At 54.6% G+C, this 23922-nt stretch overlaps 3 protein-coding genes across 7 annotated transcripts; 2 read left to right on the forward strand and 1 right to left on the reverse strand.

Moving 5' to 3' along the window:
- Window positions 1-778: 778 nt before the first annotated feature.
- Neurl4 (neuralized E3 ubiquitin protein ligase 4) lies at window positions 779-13031 on the forward strand. 3 transcript variants are annotated; one of them, XM_004669242.3, is made up of 29 exons: window positions 779-1075; window positions 1752-2196; window positions 2398-2463; window positions 2611-2909; window positions 3064-3175; window positions 3253-3341; window positions 3964-4036; window positions 4147-4411; window positions 4624-4805; window positions 4908-4993; window positions 5120-5282; window positions 5376-5574; window positions 5657-5733; window positions 5817-5895; window positions 6241-6416; window positions 6504-6635; window positions 7104-7249; window positions 7323-7547; window positions 7644-7742; window positions 7831-7992; window positions 8176-8340; window positions 8659-8817; window positions 9729-9908; window positions 10002-10089; window positions 10200-10307; window positions 10439-10583; window positions 11401-11513; window positions 11588-11753; window positions 12341-13031. In XM_004669242.3, the coding sequence occupies exons 1-29, from the start codon at window positions 779-781 to the stop codon at window positions 12543-12545; spliced, it is 4701 nt and encodes a 1566-aa protein (XP_004669299.2). In that variant the 3' UTR covers window positions 12546-13031. The 3 variants fall into 3 exon arrangements, with proteins under 3 accessions (XP_004669299.2, XP_004669300.2, XP_004669301.2); XM_004669243.2 differs by having other exon boundaries at window positions 6241-6410; XM_004669244.2 differs by lacking the exon at window positions 2398-2463 and having other exon boundaries at window positions 6241-6410.
- A 243-nt stretch (window positions 13032-13274) lies between these two features.
- On the forward strand, window positions 13275-16063 carry Gps2 (G protein pathway suppressor 2). Of its 3 annotated transcripts, none has more exons than XM_045131281.1 (10): window positions 13277-13530; window positions 13867-13976; window positions 14052-14164; window positions 14275-14354; window positions 14442-14524; window positions 14813-14966; window positions 15065-15154; window positions 15232-15311; window positions 15675-15770; window positions 15913-16063. In XM_045131281.1, exons 1-10 carry the CDS (start codon window positions 13437-13439, stop codon window positions 16033-16035), a joined length of 1023 nt encoding a protein of 340 aa, XP_044987216.1. In that variant the 5' UTR covers window positions 13277-13436; the 3' UTR covers window positions 16036-16063. The 3 variants fall into 3 exon arrangements, with proteins under 3 accessions (XP_044987217.1, XP_044987216.1, XP_004669304.1); XM_004669247.2 differs by having other exon boundaries at window positions 13280-13530; window positions 15909-16063; XM_045131282.1 differs by lacking the exon at window positions 15065-15154 and having other exon boundaries at window positions 13275-13530.
- Window positions 16064-16243: 180 nt separating this feature from the next.
- On the reverse strand, window positions 16244-22588 carry Eif5a (eukaryotic translation initiation factor 5A). Its single transcript, XM_004669245.2, has 6 exons — window positions 22453-22588; window positions 20486-20671; window positions 17409-17513; window positions 17159-17290; window positions 16994-17067; window positions 16244-16874 (listed from the first exon to the last, which is right to left on the reverse strand). Exons 2-5 carry the CDS (start codon window positions 20648-20650, stop codon window positions 17005-17007), a joined length of 465 nt encoding a protein of 154 aa, XP_004669302.1. The 5' UTR covers window positions 20651-20671; window positions 22453-22588; the 3' UTR covers window positions 16244-16874; window positions 16994-17004.
- Window positions 22589-23922: the final 1334 nt, after the last annotated feature.

Consider the following 23922-nt stretch of genomic DNA (forward strand, 5'->3'; position numbering starts at 1 on the left):
CCTATCACCGCAGACTCAACCAATCATGGCCAGGGGGCGAGAACCCTTGTGAGGTCACAACTCCCCCACCTCATAGCGACCCTGTGAATGGGGTTTGGGGGCTTTGTTAAGTGTCCAGTGATCTGGGAATCCAGGTGCTGTTGCTTCCAGATTGTCCGTTATCTTTAGACTATTAGTGGCTTGAAAAACCCGAGTCTGGTTAAATGGGAATTGAAGTTGGTCTATCTGCGTTCTCCCCCCATCATCGGAGAAGTGTGACGCAGAGGCGAGGGGACTGCGACACCTGCGGTCTCCCTGGGTGCTGGACAGACTTGCCTTTATAAAGCTATCTTGCCTCTATGTCCCGCAGACAGCGTTTATACCTCTTTAAAACGTGCAGTGTGGTAGGAAGGCACACCCCTCGCCGTAAAGCGAGTACTTCAGTGGGTTTCTTTCCCTGGCGAGGGCTGTTTGGCGCCAGCACCCCTTTGTCGCAAATACGCCTGCGGCCGGCGTGCCTTCCACCCACTGTCGCAAAAGCTCCCTGCCCAAGTCTTCAGTTCTCCCGCAGCCTCTCTCATGCCTGCCGCTGTGCCGTAAAGTAAGCCTCTCCGACCCCGTCGTCCTTCTGTTCCCATCGCGATAGACCTTTCCCTAGCTTAGGATGCTTCACCGCCCGGCAGTGCCGTAAAGCATACCTGGCCCCAGCCCGGGGCCGTATTCCCCCAGGGTGTCTCTCCGCCGCGGTTGCCACGGTGCCGCCAAGCGCGGCTGTCGCGCTGCCGCGGTCCTAGCGGCGATGGTGGCGGGGTCGGGTGGGAGTGGGGGCTCTGGGGCAGGCCCCGGGCCGGGGCCGGGGCCGGGGCCGGGCGGGGGTGGGGGTCCTGGCGGCGGCGGTGGGCCAGGACTGGGGTCCGGCGGGGGTCTCGGCAGTGGCGGGGAGCTGCACCCGCGCACTGGGCGCTTGGTGAGCCTGTCGGCCTGCGGGCGTACGGCGCGGCGACAGCAGCCGGGCCAGGAGTTTAACCACGGGCTGGTGCTGAGCCGGGAGCCGCTGCGCGACGGACGCGTCTTCACCGTGCGCATCGACCGCAAGGTGCAGGGCTGGGGCCCGCGGAACCGACGTACGGGGCGGCGGCGGTGGTGGTGGTGGGAGGGCACCGGAGGGAGAAGAGGTGGAACTGCCGGAAAGCCCACATCACCAGGTCTGCAGGTACTGAGAGAACCGGCGCCAGGCGCCAGGGGACAGGCAGGGGAAAAGGCTCGAAGCCCACGCGTTCAGTCTGAAGGAAGACTCGGATTTGAGCTTCCTCTCGACCCAGCCACTAGAATGGACTTGTGGGACAGTTTTCCTGGGGATGGAGAATAGAGAGAGAGGTGCCCAAGATGCGATGGGGGAAGAGATGAGAAATACCCAGGAAAGAGCAAACTATTGAAGGGCAAACTCAAAGCCAGAAAAATGGATGAGTTGACGTACTCAGTCAGGGAGAGGGAGGTGTGTGCAGTCTACTGGGCTCAGAGAAATCATTTGGGAAGAGAATGAATCTGTGGCGTTTACCTTAGGAGAGGACTGGAGGAGCGGGTGGAGTGAGAGTGACATGCAAGAACAAGAGATGAGGACATAGGAAACGTGGTTTTGGGTAACCGAAGAGGCTTGGTGAAAGTTATTTGAGGGTCTGCATCTGTGTGGTCTCATAGGTGGTGAGAGGAGGACAGTGGTTTCCCGGTAGTGGGATTGCATCCGGAATCATTGTCCGCCACCTTCTCCACAGGTCAACTCCTGGAGTGGCTCCATTGAGATCGGGGTGACAGCGCTGGACCCTGGTGTGCTGGACTTCCCAAGCAGTGCCACAGGGCTGAAGGGGGGCTCGTGGGTAGTGTCCGGCTGCTCGGTACTGAGGGATGGGCGCTCTGTGCTGGAGGAATATGGCCAGGATCTGGACCAGCTTGGAGAAGGGGACCGTGTAGGTGTGGAGCGCACAGCTGCTGGGGAGCTCCGGCTCTGGGTGAATGGGCGGGATTGTGGTGTGGCTGCCACGGGCTTGCCTGCCCGTGTCTGGGCCGTGGTTGACCTTTATGGCAAGTGCACCCAAATCACCGTGCTCCCTCCTGAGCCAAGCTTCAGCCCCCCTGCTCCCATCCCCACACCGTCCCTTGAGACGTTGGCCCCTCCAGAAGATTCTGCCTTGGTGGATCAGGGGACCTCTGGGGATGAAGGTAAGGACACAACTGGGGGGCGGGGCAGGCGGCGTGGGTGCAGAAATGGGGAAAATGCCGTCACAAACCAGCTGGGGGTGGGCAGGGCCATTCAGACCCTTGAGTCTGTTGCAGGGGAATGTAGGAACTAGAAGACGGTCTCCTGGCTATGGGCCTTGAAGCAGGGGCTAAACCCTTACTCCCATCCCACCTGGTTCCCAGCCTTCTCGGTGTCCCCAGCACAGGCCCGGCCGGAGACGTTTCCTAACAGCCTTGAGTCGCATAATGGTGAGGGCTTCGGGGAAGCCCTGGGAAGGGGAGTGGGCAGTGAGGTGGACAAGGGTGGGATCTCAAGAGATGGGTAGGGAGAGAGGGTCTTAAGTTGGATGGAGTAGAGCCTCAGCTCAGCTTCCTTTCTCCATCCTGCTGCTGTAGACTTTGCCAGCATGGAGCTCTCTGAGGTGGTCAGTAATGCCATCCTATCTGCCTACAATGGGGGGCTCCTGAATGTGAACCTGAGCTCCCCCCCAGCAGGGGATGGACTGGAAACCAGTGGAGCTGCCACCTCACCCATCCTTACCTCCAATGACGCCCTACTCTTTCATGAGAAGTGTGGGACTCTCATCAAACTCAGCAACAATAATAAGACGGCTGAGCGCCGGAGGCCCCTTGATGAATTCAACAACGGGGTTGTCATGACCAACCGCCCACTTCGGGACAATGAAATGTTTGAGGTGTGTAAGATCCTGGGGTCTGGCTGGGCTTCACACTAAAGAGGGAGTTGGTCCCTGATGCTAGGAGGGCACTTGGAGAACAACCAGGGGCTTGAGGGTCCCTTCTCTGCACTTACATTTCCTGCTACTCCTGTCTCTTGCCACTCAATCCCAGATCCGTATTGACAAACTTGTAGATAAGTGGTCGGGCTCCATCGAGATTGGTGTCACTACCCACAACCCCAACAGTTTGGAGTATCCAGCCACCATGACCAACCTCCAGTCAGGTACCAACCCTGGGCAAGGTTTGGGTTTACTGGGGGAAAGAACCCTATACGCTAACCAGATAGCCACCTCTACCCAGGCACCATCATGATGAGTGGCTGTGGGATCCTAACTAATGGCAAGGGTACCCGCCGGGAATACTGTGAATTCAGTCTGGACGAGTTGCAGGTAAGTGTGGGGCACGGCACCCTTGGCCCCTCCAGGAGAGCCCTGGGTACTCTGTCTCTGGGTGCTGCCTGTGATGCAGAGCGGGTTTGTCCAACATGATCCCAAGAGAGCTGGGAATGCACCCCGCCACATCTGTAGAGAACAGTGTCACGTTGCAGAGTCGAGAGGTTGGGTGCTCCGATGCAGCAGGCCCTTCTGTTTGCACGTGGGTCCTTCTGAGAGAGCTGTGCAGCCATGGTGCTCTACAGGAAGCCGCTGAGGCTCAGTGTTCTCCTTTGCAGCTGGGGGTGGAACCCGGGACCCTAGGCATGCCAGGCAGTGTTCTGCCACTGAGCAACATCACCAGTCCCTATAGCGCTTCTGATTCTGGAAGGATTTGTTGTTTGTAAGATGATTTGGCTCAGTACCTGATTCACTCTGAACATTTAGATGTGAAAATTGTCGTATCTGGAAAAGACCTAGGCCCTGCCCATCCTCAAGAGTGGTCTGACATTGATGTGAATTTACTTGGGAGCTGGTCTCCTGTGGAACAGGGTGGCGGGAAGGATCTTAGGACTGCTGTGGAGTCTGAATCTGCCCATGGCTAGATTCCAGACTGAGCTTTTTGTTCTTTTCTGGATAGGAGGGTGACCATATTGGCCTCACAAGGAAGTCCAACTCTGCCTTGCACTTCTTCATTAATGGCATTGATCAGGGTAAGGTGATATTCAGAAGAGCTGTCAACGGGGCTCCCTACCTTGTCCTCCTTCCTCGGTGGTGCTTGTTCTTGAACTCGACTCTTCCCTTACTCTCTTTTCTGCCACAGGTGTAGCTACCCCATTGACACCACCTGTGGTGTATGGTGTGGTAGACTTGTACGGGATGGCTGTGAAGGTGACCATTGTCCACAATAATAACCACAGTGACCGTCTGCGTCGGAACAATGCCATCCTGCGGGCTCTGTCCCCCGAGGGCGCTCTCCGCCGCGCTGCTCCTGCTACCCAGGCAGAACCTGAGCGCCTACTCTTCCACCCCAACTGTGGGCAGAAGGCAGCCATCACCCACGAGGGACGCACTGCCCTGAGGCCCCAGTATGACCCGTGGGTTGGAGAGAAGCCTGTAGAAGGGGCCCTAATGGGGCTTGGGGGTGGGAGACAGGGAACGTGGTTTGGCAGTTGTGGGCAGAAAGGTGGGGAATTTCTTAGTGTGATGTCTGGTTGGTTGGCTTGGGGCAGTTGGTGTCAGGCAGGTATTGTTGGTCTAAGCCTTGGCAACACTCAAGAGTCCCTGCTTGTGTCCTCAGTGCCACTGATGACTTCAATCATGGCGTGGTACTGAGCAGCAGAGCACTCCGGGACGGAGAGGTGTTCCAGGTGCGCATTGACAAGATGGTGGACAAATGGGCTGGCTCTATTGAGATTGGTGTCACCACTCATAACCCTGCCTATCTCCAGTTGCCCTCTACTATGACCAACTTGCGCTCTGGTGAGCTCCCACAGAGGGCAGGGCTGGGTCCTAGAGAGGAAGCTGTCCCCAAGGTCCTAGCCCTTACCTTCTCTCATTGTCTGCCACTCTGTGTCCCCTTAGGGACCTGGATGATGACAGGGAATGGCGTAATGCACAATGGAACAACCATTCTGGATGAATATGGACACAACCTAGACCGCCTAAAGGTGAGAGAATGGGCACAGTGCCTGGGCACATCAATGGGGGAGCCAGTGAGGCGGGGTGGATGCAGGATCATCCCAGGCAGGAACACTGCCTGACTCCTCACTGCAGCCCTCCCCCCTTCCTCCAAGGCAGGGGACACGGTGGGCGTGGTACGGAGGGAGGACGGGACTCTGCACTTCTTTGTCAATGGGATGACTCAGGGCCCTGCTGCCTGGAATGTGCCCCCGGGTGTCTACGCTGTCGTTGATCTCTATGGCCAGGCTGCCCAGGCCACCATTGTGGACGACGTGGGTGAGAGCCGGGCAGGGCTGGGGCAGGGTTAGGGTGGCCTTGGGAAGCCTTAGCAATACCTAGAGACCTAATGAGTGATGTCTGCTCTTTCAGAGGTGCCTCCAGTCCCTGAGCCACTCCCTGAAGGGAACAACCAGGTGTCTCCAAGTTCCCCTTCCTCAGCCGCTGGAGGCTCCGACCTGCGCTTCCACCAGCTGCACGGCAGCAATGCCGTCATCACTAACGGAGGCCGCACCGCTCTCCGCCATAACTGCCGCAGCGAATTCAACGATGCCATTGTCATTTCCAACCGGTCAGTCTCTGTACTTCCCTATCCCTACTGTCCTGCTTGCCCACTTAAGTGGGGTCTTAGTGATCCCCACTTTTCCTGATAGGGCCCTCCGGGATGGAGAACTGTTTGAAATTGTCATTCAGAAGATGGTAGATCGCTGGTCAGGCTCCATTGAAGCTGGTGAGGACTCCTGTGTGGGTTGAGGAGTGCCAGGTACCTGGGTCCTAGAGGGCCATTGCTCACCTTTGGTTGCCTTCTCCCAGGAGTGACTGCTATTCGGCCTGAAGACCTGGAATTTCCTAACACCATGACGGACATTGACTATGATACGTGGATGCTGAGGTTCTGATGTCTGCTCTTGGAGCCAGCTTGGCAGGGCTGGGTGGAGCTCTCTGGGGTCAGGGAAACTAAGTATGGTTTGGGCTTATGGTGTCCAAGGGCACTGGCAGACATTGGGGACCTTCTTTTTAGTTCTGGGAACCCTTCTCCAGGCAACCTGCACAAGAGTTCTTGGTTGTCCCTGTGGTGTTGAGGGAGGGATCCTAGGGACGTGGGGCATAGGAATGGACCTCAGACCAAGATCACCACCCCGCCAAGGCACTGGAGAGTTTGGGCAGGCAGATACAGAGAAGGGACCAGTGCAGTGATGAAGCTGTGAGGGTGACTGGCCCCTTTGTCCAACCTCAGTGGTACAGCCATCATGCAAGATGGTAACACAATGCGGAACAACTACGGATGTGATCTGGACGCCCTGGGCACCGGGGCGCGTATTGGCATGATGCGAACTGCCAAGGGGGACCTGCACTACTTCATCAACGGCCAGGACCAAGGCGCTGCCTGCTCAGGCTTGCCTCCGGGTAAAGGTGACTACTCTGTGGCTTCCAGCCTGCCACCCTTGGCTCAGGTTACCCAGAAATTCGGCCTTCTGATGCCTGCCTTCTCCCATACAGAAGTGTATGCCGTTGTGGATCTCTATGGCCAGTGTGTCCAAGTATCCATCACCAATGCTACAGGGCCCATGGACAATAGCCTGGCGACCAGCAATACTGCCACTGAGAAGTCATTCCCTCTTCACTCCCCAGGTACCTGTTGTGAGCCTAAGGAAGACTGTTTGGGGGAAGGAGCAGCCCTGGTGACAACCAGTTCAGAAGTGTGGCAGGGGACATTGATCCTAAGTGGGTACTGAGACTATGACGATGTCTGCACTTGGAGCCAGCGTGTCAGGGCTGGGATGGGGTGCTGAGTAAGGTTGAGACCTGTGGTGGTCATGGGCACTGTCCGACCTCGAGGATCTGGTTGCCCCTTCTGTTCAGGAACTAGGAACACAGAGCTTAGTTACTTTCCTGCCATCCAGGGGTCCGGATGCCATGCAGTGGCATCTTGGGTCAGGGAATGAGTCTAACCATGCTGAAAGGTATCAGGAAGTCTTGACGAATGATGGTAGAGAGGACCTTAGTGTCAGCTTTCTGTATCATCTAAAAGCTTCGCCCTGCATCCCGTCTGAAGCTAGCTGCCTTAACCCTACCCCTTTCTTTGGCCGTTGTCTATAGTGGCGGGTGTGGCTCATCGATTCCACAGCACGTGTGGCAAGAATGTCACTCTGGAGGAAGATGGCACAAGGGCAGTGCGAGTGGCTGGCTATGCTCATGGTCTTGTCTTTAGCACCAAGGAGCTCAAAACTGAAGAAGTCTTTGAGGTGAGCTGTGGAGAAGTGAAAGGGGCTTTGCCAGGCCATCAGACGGGGCCAGCGAATGTTCTTTCTCTCGCAGGTGAAAGTGGAAGCGCTGGATGAGAAGTGGGCAGGTTCCCTCCGGCTGGGGCTGACCACACTAGCACCAGGGGAGATTGGGCCTGGAGCAGGTGGTGGCCCAGGATTGCCGCCTTCCCTGCCAGAACTGCGAACTAAGACCACCTGGATAGTGTCTAGCTGTGAAGTGAAGCGCGATGGGCAGCTCCAGAGGATGAACTATGGCCGTGACCTAGAGAGGCTGGGGGTGAGGCAGCTGACCGCAGGGCTGGCCGTGTGGGGTCGGGGCGGGAGGAGAGGCGAGAGTGGGCTGAGCGTCCTTCCTATCTCACCTTCGAGCTAGGTGGGGAGCCGTGTGGGCATTTGTCGGGGGGCAGATGACACAATGCACATCCTGGTGGATGGAGAGGATATGGGGCCTGCAGCCACCGGCATTGCCAAGGTAAACATAAGAGCTTTGGGTTCTAGGAGAGGGTTGTTGGATGAAGATCTTGTACTGATTTCTGACTTCCTGAGTCTTGTGTCCTCAGAATGTGTGGGCTGTGTTGGATCTGTATGGGCCGGTACGCAGTGTGTCCATTGTCAGTTCCACCAGGCTGGAGGAAGCAGAAGGCACCCAGCCACCTTCTCCCAGCTCTGACACTGGCAGTGAAGGCGAGGAGGACGATGAGGGCGAGGAGCGTGGGCTGGGGGTAAGGCTGTGGTAGGGCCTGCTGGGCATGGGGAAGGGTAGTTGGTGAGCCCCTGGATGCCATGCTCTTGGGTTTTCAACTGGTCCAGCAGAGGCTCAAACTCAAGCTCTGTGTGTACGCCAGTGTGGTAGGTCAGGCCTGCCATTGGCTCCCTGTGTAGCTCAGTCTCTTGCTCTGTACCAGGAACAGAATCAAGTGGGTATTATGCCTACAGTCCTTGAGTTCCTGGAGAACCACGGGAAGAATATCCTCTTGTCCAATGGGAACCGTACAGCCACGCGGGTGTCCAGCTACAATCAGGGCATTGTTGTCCTCAGCCAGCCCTTGGTGCCCCAGCTGCTTGTCCAGGTGTGTACTTCCTCCTGCTTGGCTCCTCTTGACCCATGACGACCCATGGCCAGCTTCCTAGCTGGGATCTTTCTTCAAGTTAAGAGATCATAAAGTTAGCCAGGTGAAAGAAGCTTCTAGGGACACTTAAGACCAAGGTTCAAAGACAAGGATGTTGAGAATAGCTCATTGGTAGGGCAGTTATTTGGCACGTGAAAGACTCCAGGCTTATTTTCCAGCACGTGGGAAAACGGAAGGAAACATCTGAGCCTGGATCGGGTGGGCAAGTGATGGGTCTGTCCAGGAGGCTTGAGTGGAGAGAGCTTCCTCCTCCTGCAGGTGCGGATTGACTTCTTGAACCGACAGTGGACATCTTCCCTTGTCCTGGGAGTCATCACCTGCCCACCCGAGAGGCTCAACTTCCCCGCCTCTGCTTGTGCCCTCAAGCGGTCAGCCTGGCTACTACGGGGCCGTGGTGTCTTCCACAATGGCCTCAAGGTGAGGAAGGGTGCCAGGAAGAATAGAGAGCCACACAAAAGGGAGAAGTGGAACCTGCAGAAATGGGAACAGGACCACAGGTCTGAAATGGGAGGGGGCATATTATTACCTGGTCAGTCATAAGCCAGGTGCTCCTTCTTGTGCCTTTGCCAGTGAGAACGTTATAATTGGGAGTTTAAAAACAAAGCAAAACTGGACTGGAGAGATGGCTCAGTGGGTAAGGTGCTTGACTGCAAAGCCCACGGACCCAGTTTGAGTGCCCAGTACTCAAGTAAAGCCAGGTGCACAAGGTGCCGCCTGCACCTGTAGTTTGCAGTTTTGCGCATCCGTTCTTTCTCTCTGCCTCTTATTCTCACTTTCAAATAAATAAAATACTTTAAGAAAAAAAACACTTTTTTCGAGGTAGGGCCTCACTCTGGTCCAGGCTGACCTGGAGTTCACTATGTAGTCTCAGGGTGGCCTGGAACTCACAGGGATTCTCCTACCTCTGCCTCCCGAATGGTGGGATTAAGGTGTGTGCCACCACGCCTGACTTAAAAAACCTTATTATTTATTTATTTGAGAGAGAGAGAGAATGGGCCTGCCAGGACCTCCAGCTGATGTAAAACGAACTCCAGATGCGTGTGCCACCTTTTGCATCTGGCTTACATGGATCCTGGGGAATCAAACCTGGGTCCTTTGGCTTTGCACTCTAGTGCCTTAAGCACTAAGCCATCTCTCCAGCCCAAATAAAAAAAAATTTTTTTTTAATAACAGGAACTGTAGATAATTAGATTGGGAAGGAAAGGCTCAGGCAGTGGGAAAGGATAGAGGCCAAGTCCAGGGACGTGCAGCCAGCAGCAGAGTGAAAGACGGGACGGGCGCTCGTGGTGGGGTCTGATGTCTGGAAGACAGTAGGTCTCTCCTCCCAGATCTGTGAGAAGTTTGGGCCAAATCTCGACGCATGTCCTGAAGGCACCGTCCTGGGACTGCGGCTAGACTGCTCTGGAGGGCTGCATCTCCACGTCAACGGGGTGGACCAGGGCGTAGCGGTGCCGGACGTGCCCCAGCCCTGCCACGCACTTGTGGACCTCTACGGGCAGTGTGAGCAGGTTAGTGGCAATTGAGGCGGACCGCTTAGGAGATGGACATTTCTGGTCCACAAAAGGGATTGAGCTCTGGCTGACCACTCCTCTCTCCTGCAGGTGACAATTGTGACTCCTGAACCAGGGGCTGCCAGTGGAAAGGGTGCTGGAACCCAAGGGGACATGGAAAAAGCTGATATGGTAGATGGTAGGCCTGCCCACAGGAAACAGGATCCTACCCCCATTCTCCTACCTGTGTCCCCATTCCCATCCTTCCTATACCCCGCTCCTGTGACCTGTGCCCGTCTGCTCCCTCAGGCATCAAGGAGAGCGTGTGCTGGGGCCCACCACCTGCCGCTAGCCCCCTCAAGAGCTGCGAGTATCACGCTCTTTGCTCCCGTTTCCAAGAACTGCTGTTGCTTCCGGGTGAGTGCCGCCAGTCCTCCAGAACCTGCCCCTTTACCACAGTCGGGCCAAAGCCCTGGGCCCCAGCCGGAGAGCAGTGTGGTTGACATCCAAGGCAAAAGCCACCACGGTTTTCATTCTCTGCTCCTCAGAGGATTATTTCATGCCTCCACCAAAGCGCAGCTTATGCTACTGTGAGTCTTGCCGGAAGCTGCGAGGAGATGAGGCCCACAGGCGCCGAGGAGAACCCCCGCGGGAATATGCCCTGCCTTTTGGCTGGTGCAGGTTCAATCTCAGGTACAGAGAGATCAGAGTCATGCATTTTCCCTACTGTTCTTTGCCCTTTTGAGAGTTCCAAAAGGTACCTGCAAAAAGTGATAGAGGACTGGAGAGAAGTCTGGATTTGATTCCCCAGTACCCATGTAAAGCCAGATGCACAAAGTGATGCATCCATCTGGAGGTTCATATGAAGTGGCTAGAGGCCCTGGCATGCTCCCTCACACTTGAAAATTAAAAAAATTTTTAAGTGATAGAAGTAGATGGGTATGCTGGTACACACCTTTAATCTCAGCACTCGGGAGGCTCAGAACTTGCCATGACTTTGAGACTACAGAGTGAAAGATCTTACCTCGGGGGCTGGAGAGATGGCTTAGTGGTTAAGGCCCTTGCCTGTAAAGCCAAAGGATCCCAGTTTGATTCTCCAGGACCCACATAAGCCAGATACACAATGGGGTGCATGCATCTGGAGTTTGTTTGTAGTGGTTAGAGGCCCTGGCATGCCCATTCTCTCCCTCTCTGCCTCTTTCTCTTTCTCAAATAAATAAATAAGAGCTATAGTAATGGCTTAGTGGTTAAGGCATTTGCCTGCAAAGCCAAAGCACTCAGGTTGGAATCCCCAGGACCCGTGTTAGCCAGATGCACAAGGGGGCGCACGCCTCTGGAGTTTGTTTGCAGTGGCTGGAGGCCCTGGTGCACCCATTCGCACTCTCTCCTTTCTCCCCCTCTTTCTCTGTCAAATAAATATTTTGAATAAGTGACAGAACCTCTTCCATATGGGATGATCTTGGTGAGTCAGTAACCTTTGTCCTGTCTGCCTTATCTGTTGTCTGCCTAGGGTGAATCCCCGCCTGGAAGCTGGGACACTAACCAAGAAGTGGCACATGGCATATCATGGGAGTAATGTAGCAGCCATAAGAAGGGTGCTGGATCGAGGAGAGCTGGGAGCAGGTGCCACGGAGTGGACTGGGCCTAGGGACCCTGGGAGGGATCACAGGGCTACACTGACTGAGGCCTCCTCACAGGTACTGCCTCCATCCTGAGCTGCCGGCCCTTGAAGGGAGAGACTAGAGTGGGCTTTGAGGAGCCTGGTGAGAACTGTGCACCTCCCCGAGAGGAGCAGCCGCCTCCAGTACTGCTCTCCCCCTCCCTTCAGTATGCTGGGGCTGAGGCCCTGGCCTCCAAAGTGCAGTGAGTACACTGGAGAAAGAGCTCCAGGCCCTCTCGGGTTCTTATGGTCCCCGCTCCCCTCTTCCCACCCTGGCATTGCTGGTTGCTCCTCCACCTGATTCTGTTGTTCACTTAATCACTGAAGATACCACTGACCACATGCTACTTCAGTAAAGGGAAAAGGGACATTGCCCTTGTGGAACTCAATCCCCAGCACTCCACGAACTGGGTTTGCTGGTACAAGCCCGTCTGTATTAGCAGCATTCAGGAGGTGGAAGTGAAAGAAAGCAGGAGGATCACAAGTTCAAAGTCATCTCAGGCTATATAGAGAGAGCTAAGAGGCCAGCCTGGGCACAGACCCAGTTTCCAAAAAAAAAAAAAAAAAAAAAGTGAACAGATGAGAAGTACCCTTGGAGAAAAGGACATTAAACAAGGTGTCAGAGTGTGCAGACACACACGGGAGGTGTACTGCGCAGATGTTAGCCAAGCACAGACAGCCAGCTGGAGCTGAGTTCATTGTGGAGGGTGTATTTCCAGGAACAGGTGTGTAGTGGTAGCGGGGTTAGCCCACAAGTCCCACTCCCCTATTTCTGATTTTTATCCAACAGATTCCGGGACCCCAAATCCCAGCGGACACACCAGGCTCAGGTGGCCTTTCAAGTGTGTGTACGACCTGGCTCCTACACTCCTGGCCCTCCTTCTGCTGCCCTCAGAGAACCTCCTGACCAGCACTTCAGCCCAGCAGAACTGGAATGGGTCACTAAAGAGAAAGGAGCCACCCTCCTCTATGCCCTGCTGGTACGGGTGGAATGAGGGGTAAACACCACTACCACAAGCACAGCTGGGCCTGAGCCCAGAACCTGAGTGAAGACTGCCTCCACCTCATTCCAGAGACTGTGGCATGCACAGGTGCTTCACTGGCAGACGCCAGAGCATATAGGCAGGTTTTGATGACGACCAGAAGTGGGGCGCTATCTCCACCAATGGACCCAGCAAGCTCCCTCTGCTGGGAAGAAACTTGCGGGGAGCCCAGCTCCAGGCCCTGGGTACCCCCTTCATGCACTGACTTGGGGAACACGACTCCCTATTACTCCCCTCCCCATATCACTTAATTTATTTCCGTTTTTGTTTCTGGTTACTGTGAATCCCTGGAGTCCCCCTGTGCCCACACGAAGCTGCTTTTTCCAGGGCCACGGGACGGGAGTGGGGAAGGAAGGGCGGGCAGAAGGAAGACGCGGGCCCTCTGTACAGTTGTTACTGACTCTGATTTCTAAGGAGCCAATAAATGCCGTCTCAGAACGTGTGCCTCTGCCTTGCGCCGCTCGGCTAGGTGCAAGGCTCGGAGGGCCGCCGGCCCGGACTGCTCCTGCCCCGTGGTTCCCCCGGGCGCTCTGCGCGACGCACACTTCCGCCCTTCTCGCCCAACCCGCGGGGCCTGTGGCCGCGACTCCGGAAGCACTCGCCGGGCCGCCGGATGTGACGCCGAGGCCGCGGACGGCGGGTGGCGGGAGGTTGGCCGTCGCTGGGCCGGGGGCGCGGGGCCACTCGGCGGGGTGCCTCGAGCACGTGACCGAGGTGGCGAACGGGTCGCGCCGAGGAGCTTCCGCCCGGGCTCCTGAGCTCCCGCTTTCCCGGCAGCCCCTTCTGTGGCCTGCCAGTCGGTGAGCGCCGGGCCCTCGCGGCCCGAACGAGGCCAGCAGCACCATGCCCGCCCTCCTGGAGCGCCCCAAGCTTTCCAACGCTATGGCCAGGGCACTGCACCGGCACATCATGATGGAGCGGGAACGCAAGCGGCAGGGTGAGCCAGAGCGGGACAGACACAACGGCCTGGGGCGCCCTGTACCCCCGAGCTGCCCCCCATCCCTGCCCGGCCCTCGAGCTGAGCTGACGAGGGGAGAGGGAGGAAGCGATGCCTTTGCGCTGTGAATGAAGAGAGCAGGTCCAAGTTCCAGAACCTTGAGCTGGGAAGGACCTTGGAGAGCACCTAAGAAAGTTTCCCTCTTCCTGCTGCTGCTGACAGAGGATCATGGCCAAGTGTATATATGGAGTGGAGGGATAACTGGCTTTTGCTGGTCTTCAATCTAACGTTCCGCCTGTTGCCACTGCCCTATCACTTCCCATTCTGATTCTCCAGAGGAGGAAGAGGTGGACAAAATGATGGAACAGAAGATGAAAGAAGAGCAGGAGAGAAGGAAGAAAAAGGAAATGGAAGAGAGAATGTCACTAGAAGAGACCAAGGAACAAGTAAGCAGTCCCCAGTTATTCCCAGCCCTGGCTTCTTCTCTTTCCTCTCCCTGCCTTCATCTTCTCTCCTCTCAGATCCTGAAGCTGCAGGAAAAGCTTTTGGCTCTACAGGAGGAGAAGCACCAGCTTTTCTTGCAGCTCAAGAAAGTTTTGCACGAGGAAGAAAAGCGGAGGCGGAAGGAACAGAGGTGGGATCAGAGAGCTAAAACTAAGCATCAAGGGGAAGTAGAACTGGGATCAGGTCAGTGTTGTGGCATAAGGGGTTACCTGTGTGACTGTGACCTGCCTTTTGCTTCAGCGACCTGACCACTCTGACATCAGCTGCATACCAGCAGAGTCTGACTGTTCACACAGGAACTCACCTCCTCAGCATGCAAGGTGAGGATTAAAAAGCCACCTGAAAGGGGCTCTCCTGGAGGTTCCAGTTTCCCAGTTCAGCATCATAAAGCCTTTCTCCCTTTCTAGGGAGTCCTGGAGGACACAACCGCCCAGGCACCCTGATGGCAGCTGACAGAGCCAAACAGATGTTTGGACCCCAAGTGCTTACAGTGAGTTTTATTTTTGCTTAAGACAGGGTTTCATTTGCTCTTGGTCTTGAATCTTGATCCTCCTGCTTCCATCTCCCCACATCCCAAGTGCTGAGAGTACAGGCATGTGCCCACTCTGCAGAGCTTGAGGAATAGGTGTGGCTGTATGCACCTGGTTCGTCTCCCAGGCATCCAAGCCAGTGTCAAGTGCAAATATATCTAACCCTCATATGGAGTATAAATATACAAAATGACAAGTTTCTGCTTTCAAGGACTTTGTAGGCATTGACTGTTCATCCTCCCTCTCAGACCCGGCACTATGTGGGCTCGGCAGCTGCTTTTGCAGGCACCCCAGAGCATGGACAATTCCAGGGCAGTCCAGGTGGTGCTTACGGGACTGCTCAAGCCCCACCTCACTATGGGCCCACACAGCCAGCCTACAGTCCTAGCCAGCAGCTCAGAGGTGAGTTTTGGGAAGAGGGTGGGAATCTTTCTTCAGAGCCCAGAGGAAAGAATGCTGAGGACTGTCCGTTCTAATGGTGAGCCTTCTACCTCCCTTAGCACCTTCAGCATTTCCTGCAGTGCAGTATCTGTCTCAGCCCCAGCCACAGCCCTATGCAGTACATGGCCACTTTCAGCCCACCCAGACAGGTAGGAGCCTCAGCAGGAGCCCTAACTTCATGGAGCTGCTCTTTCACTTACGTCATCTATCTGTGTTCCCCACGCAGGGTTCCTTCAGCCTGGTGGTGCTCTGTCTTTGCAAAAGCAGATGGAACACGCTAACCAGCAGACTGGATTCTCGGACTCAGTGAGTATAAACCCTTGGGTCTTGAGAGAGCTCTGCAGTTAAGGCACTCACCTGCAAAGCCTAAGGACCCCAGTTCGATTCCCTAGTTCCCATGTAGTGCCAGATGCAATGATTAGAGCCCTGGCATGTCAATTCTCTCAAATACTAAAAAAATGGGGGGAGGCTAGAGATGGCTTAGCAGCTAAAGTGCTTACCTACAAAGTCAAGGACCCACATGGCCAGATGCACAAAGTGAGGCTTGCGTGCAGTGGCTGCGGGCCCTGGCACTCTCACTCCCCTTTCTAAAACCTTAAAGCTGGGTGGGAGGGTGTGTGCAGGCCAAAGAGAATCTGGTTTACCTCAGGTCAATTTTGTCCTCTGCAGTCTTCCCTGCGCCCCATGCACCCCCAGGCTCTGCATCCAGCCCCTGGACTCCTTGCTTCCCCTCAGCTCCCAGTGCAGATGCAACCAGCAGGAAAGGTAAGAATGGTCATCAAATCCTGTGCGACCAGTGCTCTCTGTGATTGCCCTTTCGTCTCCTGGGAGGACTTTCTAAGTAAGGGTCTCAAGTGCAAAGTTTGTCTCCACTGAGAAAGCCCTCTTCTCACCACCACCCAGTCAGGCTTCACCACTACCAGCCAACCTGGGCCTCGCCTCCCCTTCATCCAACACAGCCAGAACCCACGATTCTACCACAAGTGACCACCAGATGTCTTCAGCCTATCCCTCCATTCCCCATGGGTAAAGAGCCAATAAAATATACCTACCATTCATTGCCCTGACTACTGTTTTGCTTCCCACTCAGCTGCAAAAACTGCTTGGAGGATGGTGGGGGGAATTGGAAAGCATACCAGACTGGGTCACAACAGGCTTATTTCTGGCTTCCCAGTCCATCTTCAAATACTCATTAATCAACAAAACCATTAATTCAAATGAGCAACAGAGTTGGGGGCTTCATAGTAAACTTGTTGTTTTATTCAGGTTTGATTTAACAAATGTGTCAGGGAGAGCCCGCAGGAGAAGATGAAGCCCATGGGGGCAGGGCCCTCTCAGGTGCCTGAGGAGGGAGCAGGTCCCCTCCCCTCTCCTCTTCTTGCTACCCCTAAAGGGGTTTGGGAAGAGACACAATACAGGCAGGGAAGGGGACTGGTCCCCAGTCTGTACACGTGGTGCCTGGAGGTGAAGAGTTATGGAGAACAGGGACTAGACCAGGGACAAGTGGGAGAAAGGGGACAAGGACCATTTGCCAGAATCTACAGCTTTCTGATTCCAAGCTGAATTAAAAAAAAAAAAAAAAGAAAAAAAAAAAAACCTAAACCACAAGCAGCACCCATCCCCTTTCCCCCACCAGGGCTGTAGTGCAAGGGAAGAGGAGGGCAGCTTCACCAAGGCCATGGCTCCCTTTCTCCTGGCCAAGGGAGCTAGTTGAAGGGCAGGGGCTCCCCGACAGTTTGGGGGGGTGTGGAAAACCAAAATAAAACGTCAAATAAATTGTATAGAGTCCAGCCAAGGGCCAGCCAGAGCAGAACCAGGCTGGGGGAGGGGCCTCTGCAGGCTCGGATCACTGCTGCCACCACCGCCGCCCTGGGCAAAAGAAAGAAACCATGTTTAGGATGGACAATGACTTAACAGAAGGGTGGAAGGGGACAGGACCATTGAGAAACTGTTCAGGACAACAGGACAATGGGGACTGTCACACTCACCTGGGAGCCAGTTATTTTGCCATTGCCTTGATTGCAACAGCTGCCTCCTCTGTCATGGCAGACAGCACCGTGATCTGGAAAAGCAAGCCTTGTTAGGAGATACCTGAACTCAGAACTTGAAAAGAAACAAAGCTGAACTACGAGGTAGGAGAGGGAGCACTGTACCAGGATCTCTTCTCCACAGTCATACTTCTGCTCAATCTCCTTGCCGAGGTCTCCCTCAGGCAGACGAAGGTCCTCTCGCACTTCCCCACTGTCCTGAAGCAGTGACAGGTACCCGTCCTGGATGCCAATCAGCTGGGGCAGAGAGAAGGTAGGTGCAGGTAGATTGAGACTGATGGGCAAACTACAGGAACAAGCAAACTTCTACCCAAATACCTACCATTTCCCTTCTCTAACCAATCCATACACATACCTGGAAGTCATTCCTTTTGATGTTTGGGACATCCATATTATGAGTTGATGGGCAGATATCTTCGTATTTCTTCCCAGTAAAGATGTCAATACCAACCAGGTGAACCTGTGTAGATGCATCATAAAGAGAAACACAACCAAACTCTAGGACAGAGTAGATAATGGCTCATGTTAATGGCTAATGAGCTAAATTGACTTACACTTGGTTAGAGCAAAGATTTAGGGAGTTGGAAATTCATTAACTTAGGGAGACAATAAAGCTTCAAAAAAAAAAAAAAAAAAAAAAAAAAACCCAGGCCAGGCATGGTGGTGCAAGCCTTTAATCCCAGCACATGGGAGGCAGAGAGGTAGGAAGATCGCTGTCAAGTTGGATGCCAGCCTGGGCTAGAGGAAGATCCTACCCCGAAAAACAAAAACAACAAAAGACCATCATTGAGATTGGTGTTGACAGCACCATGGAGCTAAGTGTTTGAGGGAGACTAGGGAGTCAGTTACACTGAGTTAGCAGAAAGTACCCAGGTCTATAGACGTAACTCGGGAGAGTACTTGACTAGCATGTACAAGGTCCTGGGTTCAATCTCCAGCACCACATAAACTGGGTGTGGTGACACATGCCTGTAATTCAGCACTTGGGAGTTGGAGCAAGAGAATCAAGATGATACTAAGGCCAGCCTGAAACTACATGAGACTCTTTATCAGCACCCCCCCAAAAGGACAGACAAAATGTTAAACGTCTGAGAAATGGAGTAAGCTTTATGGGCACCCACATTAGGGGTTAAGAACTTGGAAATTAAGACAGATAGGAAAATGGCTTAGAAAACAACAAATGTTTATAAAGAAAAACTTGGTGGGGGTGGGGGTGCAAGTGCTTGGATTAAAGGATGCCTTTAATCCCAACACTTGGGAGGCAGAGATAGGAGGATCTCCGAGTGTTTGAGGCCACCCTCAGACCACATGAAGAATTTCAGATCAGGGCTGGAGAGATGGCTTGCCTGTGAAGCTAAGGACCTGGGCTCAAAACTCAATTCCCCAGGACCCACGTTAGCAAGATGCACAAGGGGGCACGAGCATCTGGAGTTCGTTTGCAGTGGCTGGAAGCCCTGGTGCACCCGTTCTCTCTCTAATAAATAAACAAAAATAAAAAATAAAAAGAATTCCAGGTCAGCGTGGGCTAGGGTAAGACCCTACTTCGGGAAAAAAAAAGATTGGGGAAAACAAAATTAATTCAGGGCTGGAGAGATGGCCCAAGATTAACCCCTAGCACTTGCTTGCTTGGGTTTCATTCACCAGTATCCACAAAAAGACAGATGCAAAAAGTAGTGGCTGCATCTGGAATTTGTTTACAGAGAACAAGAGGCCCTGGTGAGTCCATGCTCTTGCAAATATTCAACAAGAATGAACCACGTCAAACTTCTGAGGGGAAAGAAAAAGGAGTGAGGTGCCAGGCATGGTGGGGCACACCTTTAATTCCAGCACTCAGGAGGCAGAGGTAGGAGGATTGCCAAACCACCCTGAGATTACATAGTGAATTCCAGGTCAGTCTGAGCTAGAGTGAGACCCTACCCCAAAGGGGGGGGGGGGGGGAGGAAAGGGGTGAGATGACAAGCCTAGCAGTTAAGGTGCTTGCAAGCGCCTGAAGCCTAAGGACCCAGGTTCAATTTCCCAGTACCCATGTAAGCCAGATGCACAGGTGGCACATAATCTGGAGCTGGTGGTTTACAGTGGCTGGAGGACCTGGTGTGCCTATCCTTTCTCTCTCTGCCTTGCTCAAATACACACACACACACACACACACACACACACACACACACGTTATTTTCTTGTTTTTTGAGAGGTAGGGTCTCACTCTAGCTCTGGCTGACCTGGAATTCAGTATGTAGTCTCAGGGTAGCCTCAGACTCATGGCGATCCTACTTCTGCCTCCCCAGTGCTAGGATTAATAAAGGCATGCAACACCCCACCAGGCAAATATTTTTTTAAAAAAGCACATTTTTTTTGCTGAGCATGGTGGTGCCTTTAACCCCAGCACTCAGGAGGCAGCAGCAGAAGGATCATTATGAATTCAAGGCCAAAGTAGAGATCCTAAGTAGCAAAAAAAAAAAAAAAAAAAAAAAAAGCTGATTCTTAGATGGGCGTGGCGACATACACCTTTAATTCCAGCACTGGTGAGGCAGAGGCAGGGGGATTGCTGTATTCAGCCTGAGACCAAAGAGTGAATTCCAGGTCAGCCTCAAACTTTGAAAACCAAAACAAAAGCAGATTTTTTTTTGGTATTGTATTCAAGGCAGGGGCTCTTGCTCAGGCTGACTTGGAACTCAGTATGACTTTCCTTCCTCAGCTATAGCCAAGTATGTTTGTGATTAAAGGCATGTTCCACCACACCACTAAAAAGCAGATTTTAAAATTGTTTCCAGTTGCATGTGCCACCATGTGCAACTGGCTTATGTGGGTTCTGGGGAATGGAACCTGGTTCCTTTGGCTTTGCAGACAAGTGCCTTAACTGCTAAGCCATTTCTCCCGCCCCAGACTTTAAAATTCTAATACACTGGAGCCCTCCACACAATGTATCAGATGGGAGACATCCTTATACAAAGTGATGGTAGCAAAAGAGCACCTACAAAGGCTCAAGAAGAAAGCAGGAAAATGTAGGCAAGCTGATGTGGTGGCGCACACTTTGAATCCCAGCACTCAGCAGGCAGAGGGAGGAGGATCACTATCAGTTTGAGGCCAGCCTGGAGCTACAGAGTGAGTTCTAGGTCAGCCCAGGCTAGAGTTAAGAACCTACTTCCTAAAAAGGGAGGGGGGCAGGCCAAGAAAAATGAATAAACAGAGCATAACTAAAGATCATGAAGTGACTGGCAAAGATGGAGAAAAAGAGACAGAATGATAGAGGTACAAGGGTGCCCACAGAAGACTAAAGACAGGGAGCAAGTGCAGTTTTAAACAGGTGTAAGGGTGAGTGTGGTTTAAAAAATGTTAAAATACTGAAAGAAGAGCTAAGGGAAGGTAGGGGCCAGGACCACCTAACTGCCAGGAGCTCTATGGATGTGGGAGGTGCAGGGAAGGTAAGAGTCTAACCTTGGCATGGCCGTGCTTGCCAGTCTTCGAAGTAGACATCTCGACGATCTTACATGGCCGGCCTTTGAGCACCACAAAGCCGTTCTTCCGTAATGCTGAGCACTGCATTGGGAAGGTGGCTGAGGCCCCTGCATCTCCTGTCTCGAAGTCCAAATCATCTGCCATTTTAAGAGGCTTCGATTCCAACTGAAGCCAAGAAGAGAACTGATGTCAGTAATGCTGGAGTTTAACAGACTTTCTAATCTATTCCATTCCTACCTAGAAACATCGCTCATTTTCCTAACCTTTTTAGTCCATTACCCACCTAAATGAAGTCAAACTTCCTCAATTTTGGAACCAGGCCAAAATATGCTATAAAGCTGGGGTGTGGGGGAAGGGTTAAACAGTTGGGTCCTCCTCACAGAGAACTAAAGTGATTTAGGAAAGAAACGCTCCAGGCAGTTGGGATGCCAAATATCAGAGATGAGGGACAAGGACTACTTCCTGGGAGGGGGGAGAGCTCAGGTGTTACTTACCATTGAAACCAATCACCCCTCTTCCCTACACATAGGCCAGGGCTATAATTAGGTGAGCAGCTATGAGCCAGCAAAAGGGCGGGGCTAATTGGGGGTGGAGAAGGAGGACACAGCCCCACCCAGCTGTTACAACCCCCCACCCCTATCCACACATAAGCCAGTCATTGATACAGGAAACCACAAGGCCTCTTCGGGGGTTTTCCCGCCTCTCCAACACGTACTTGCGGATGCAGTCAAAGGGGAGAAAGTTTCCTAAATGATCCCTAAGCTAGACACCTCGGTCTCAGTTTCCTAAGGGAACCTAGCCTTTCCTAGAGGGCCCTCCCACTTTTCCCAGGATGCACCAGTCCTGTCGGCTTTTCAGGCCCAGCCTGTACAGTCAGTAGAAAGTGGGGGAGTAAGGGGTAGTGAATGACAATAAAAATGAAAGCAAAAGACTGGGTAGTAGTAACAGAATCCATACAAGGCTGGTGGAGTTAACTCAAACAGAGTAACACGCTCAAACCCAGACACAACAGGGAAGGGAGTGACAAGGTGAAGAACACCGTGAAAAACTCATCAGTTCAGGACTTTAAAGCGCGGTCGACACGGGCCGAATGAGTGGGGTTCCAATCCAATCGACCTATCTCCCCGTTTCTCCCGGGGTGGAAGGACCGCTCACACAACATGTGGATGGCGGGGAAGAATCCAGGGGCCCACGGGCTTGGGGAGCGCTAACATATGCCAGTAGCGGGCCTGCGGGAGGACTGGGACCTGGGCCTCGGGTCTCCCCTGCAGCACGCCAAAATCCCTGGCTGCTCGGAAGCCCAGGAGAGCCAGCCCTTGAGCTGGATGGAAGTTGCCGGCTCGCGCCCACCATGTGGCCGCTCGGGGCTTCCGGTGGCCCGGACCAGGGGGGAGGGGTCCCCGGGCTGCCATGCGGCCCCAGTCCACGTTCGACCGCATGGCCTCAGACCCCGAGGGCAGCCTCCGACTGGGACACTTCCGGTGCCGCGGGCGTCCCTGGCCCGAGAGCTGCGCCAGGCCAGGGCCACGCCGCTCCCCTCCCCCCGCCGGCCGCCACCCCCCGTGCCCTCTCCGAGCAGTCCCCTCCCCCACCTCACGTGGCCTCGCGGCCCCGTCCTCCGGCGCGCAGGGACCCCGGCCCGCCCCGGCGGGGCCCGTCTGCAGCCCGGTCCCGGCCCCGCAGTGGCCGCCTGGCGGCCTCTCCCGCGTGGCGGCCGCGCGGTTCCCCGCCCTGCGTCTCCAACGTCACCGGCCGGCCCCAACCGCCGCTCCTCGCGCCCACCGGGCCGCGGACCCGGGCCCCTGCGCCTCCCGCGCCACTCCCCGACCAGACCCGTGCGGCGCTGGCCGCCGCTCCCCCGTGCCACCGCCCGACCCCCGCGCACGTCCTTCGCGCCTTCGCGGCCCAGACCGAGGCTCCGCGCAGGCGCGCCCGCCCGCTCTCACCTCGCGCGAACGCACTGACTCGACTCCGTCCGCTCGCCGCGAGCCCAACCGCTGCCCCCGAGCCCGCTGCCGCCGCCGCCGCCGCCTCTACCGCCGCCGCTGCTGCACACGGGTCTTAGTACGCAGGCGCCGACTCCCCACTGACCAACCAAGCAGCCCTATGACAGCCGCGCAGGCGTGCTCTCGAGCCTCTCCGCCCTCCACCCCCGCACTGCGCAAGCGCAGGGACCCTCCCCGATCTCCACCCTCTCTCCCACCTACCCAGGCCATGACGCGCGTACGTGGCCCCGCCCCCCACACATCCCCAGCGTTCCAACCAGTCGGCAACACGCAGGCGCACCCGTTTTTTTTTTTTAATCCCTACAACCTCTTCTTCCCTCCCCCGGATAGACCCCTCGACGTACCGGACAGCCCGTGCGCCTGCGCAGTAAAGAACCCTGCACTCCACACCCTCGAAAGGAAACGCCTAGGTCCCAGTGCGCATGCGCGTCGTCCGCACACTGGACGTTGAAAAGACCATGCCTCCTGGATCGCAGGCTGCGCCGACCACGCATGCGTCCGCGAAAGCACTCCCCCCCTCCTTCCACCCCTGCCCCCACCACCAGCACCGCGGCTGTAATCGCACTGCAACGACGCACACGCTGCAGAAAACTTGCTCGGTGGGCTGTGCCCTTCGTCTCCCGGTGTTCCCCCCCGGGCTCTGCACATGCGCAGACAGGTCGCTCTCAGCCCTCTTCACCGCGCTGGCGGTCCCCGCTTGCCACCCGCCTGGGCTTCGCTAAGTCTCACGTTCCTTCTGTGTCGCAGTCCAGTGCCAGCCACCATCTTGTTCAAACTCTGGTTGGTGTTGGTCCCTGTGGTTACAAAAGAAGCCGTTCTAACCTTAAATGCAGAGAGTTGGTAGTGTTCCTGTCTTATTTTTCTTCCCCCGGCCAAGTTTAAACTTTCCAAAAGTCTTGTCTAAAGTTCCCCTAGAAAATTCCATATAAAGGAGAGTGGAACTGGGCCTAAGTGACAAAGGCCAATAATGACAGCTACTGAGACGGCTGAGTCAGAAAGATTGCAAGTTCAAATGCTGTGCAGCCAGGTGGAGCATGCGTCTGCAGTTAGTTTGCAGCGGCTGGAGGTCCTGGTGCGCCCATCCCCCGTCACCCTTTCCCTCCCTCTCTATCATGCTTTCTCTCAAATAAATATTAATTTAAAATAAATGAGCTGGAGAGATGGCTTAGCGGTTAAGGCACATGTCTGCGAGGAGCCAGGTTCCGTTGTAGACCGAGACACTACCTGGAAACACACACAAAAAGGAGGGCTGGAAAGATGGTTCAGCAGTTAAGGTGCTTGCCTGCAAAGTCTCACCACCTGAGTTTGATTCCCCAGTACCCACATAAAACTAGATACACAAAGAGGTACATGCATATGGAGTTTGTGGTGGCTGGATGCCCTGGCAGGCCCATTCATTCGGTCCTTCTA

Source organism: Jaculus jaculus, chromosome 12 (assembly GCF_020740685.1).
Source record: "Jaculus jaculus isolate mJacJac1 chromosome 12, mJacJac1.mat.Y.cur, whole genome shotgun sequence".
Lineage (NCBI taxonomy): Eukaryota > Metazoa > Chordata > Mammalia > Rodentia > Dipodidae > Jaculus > Jaculus jaculus.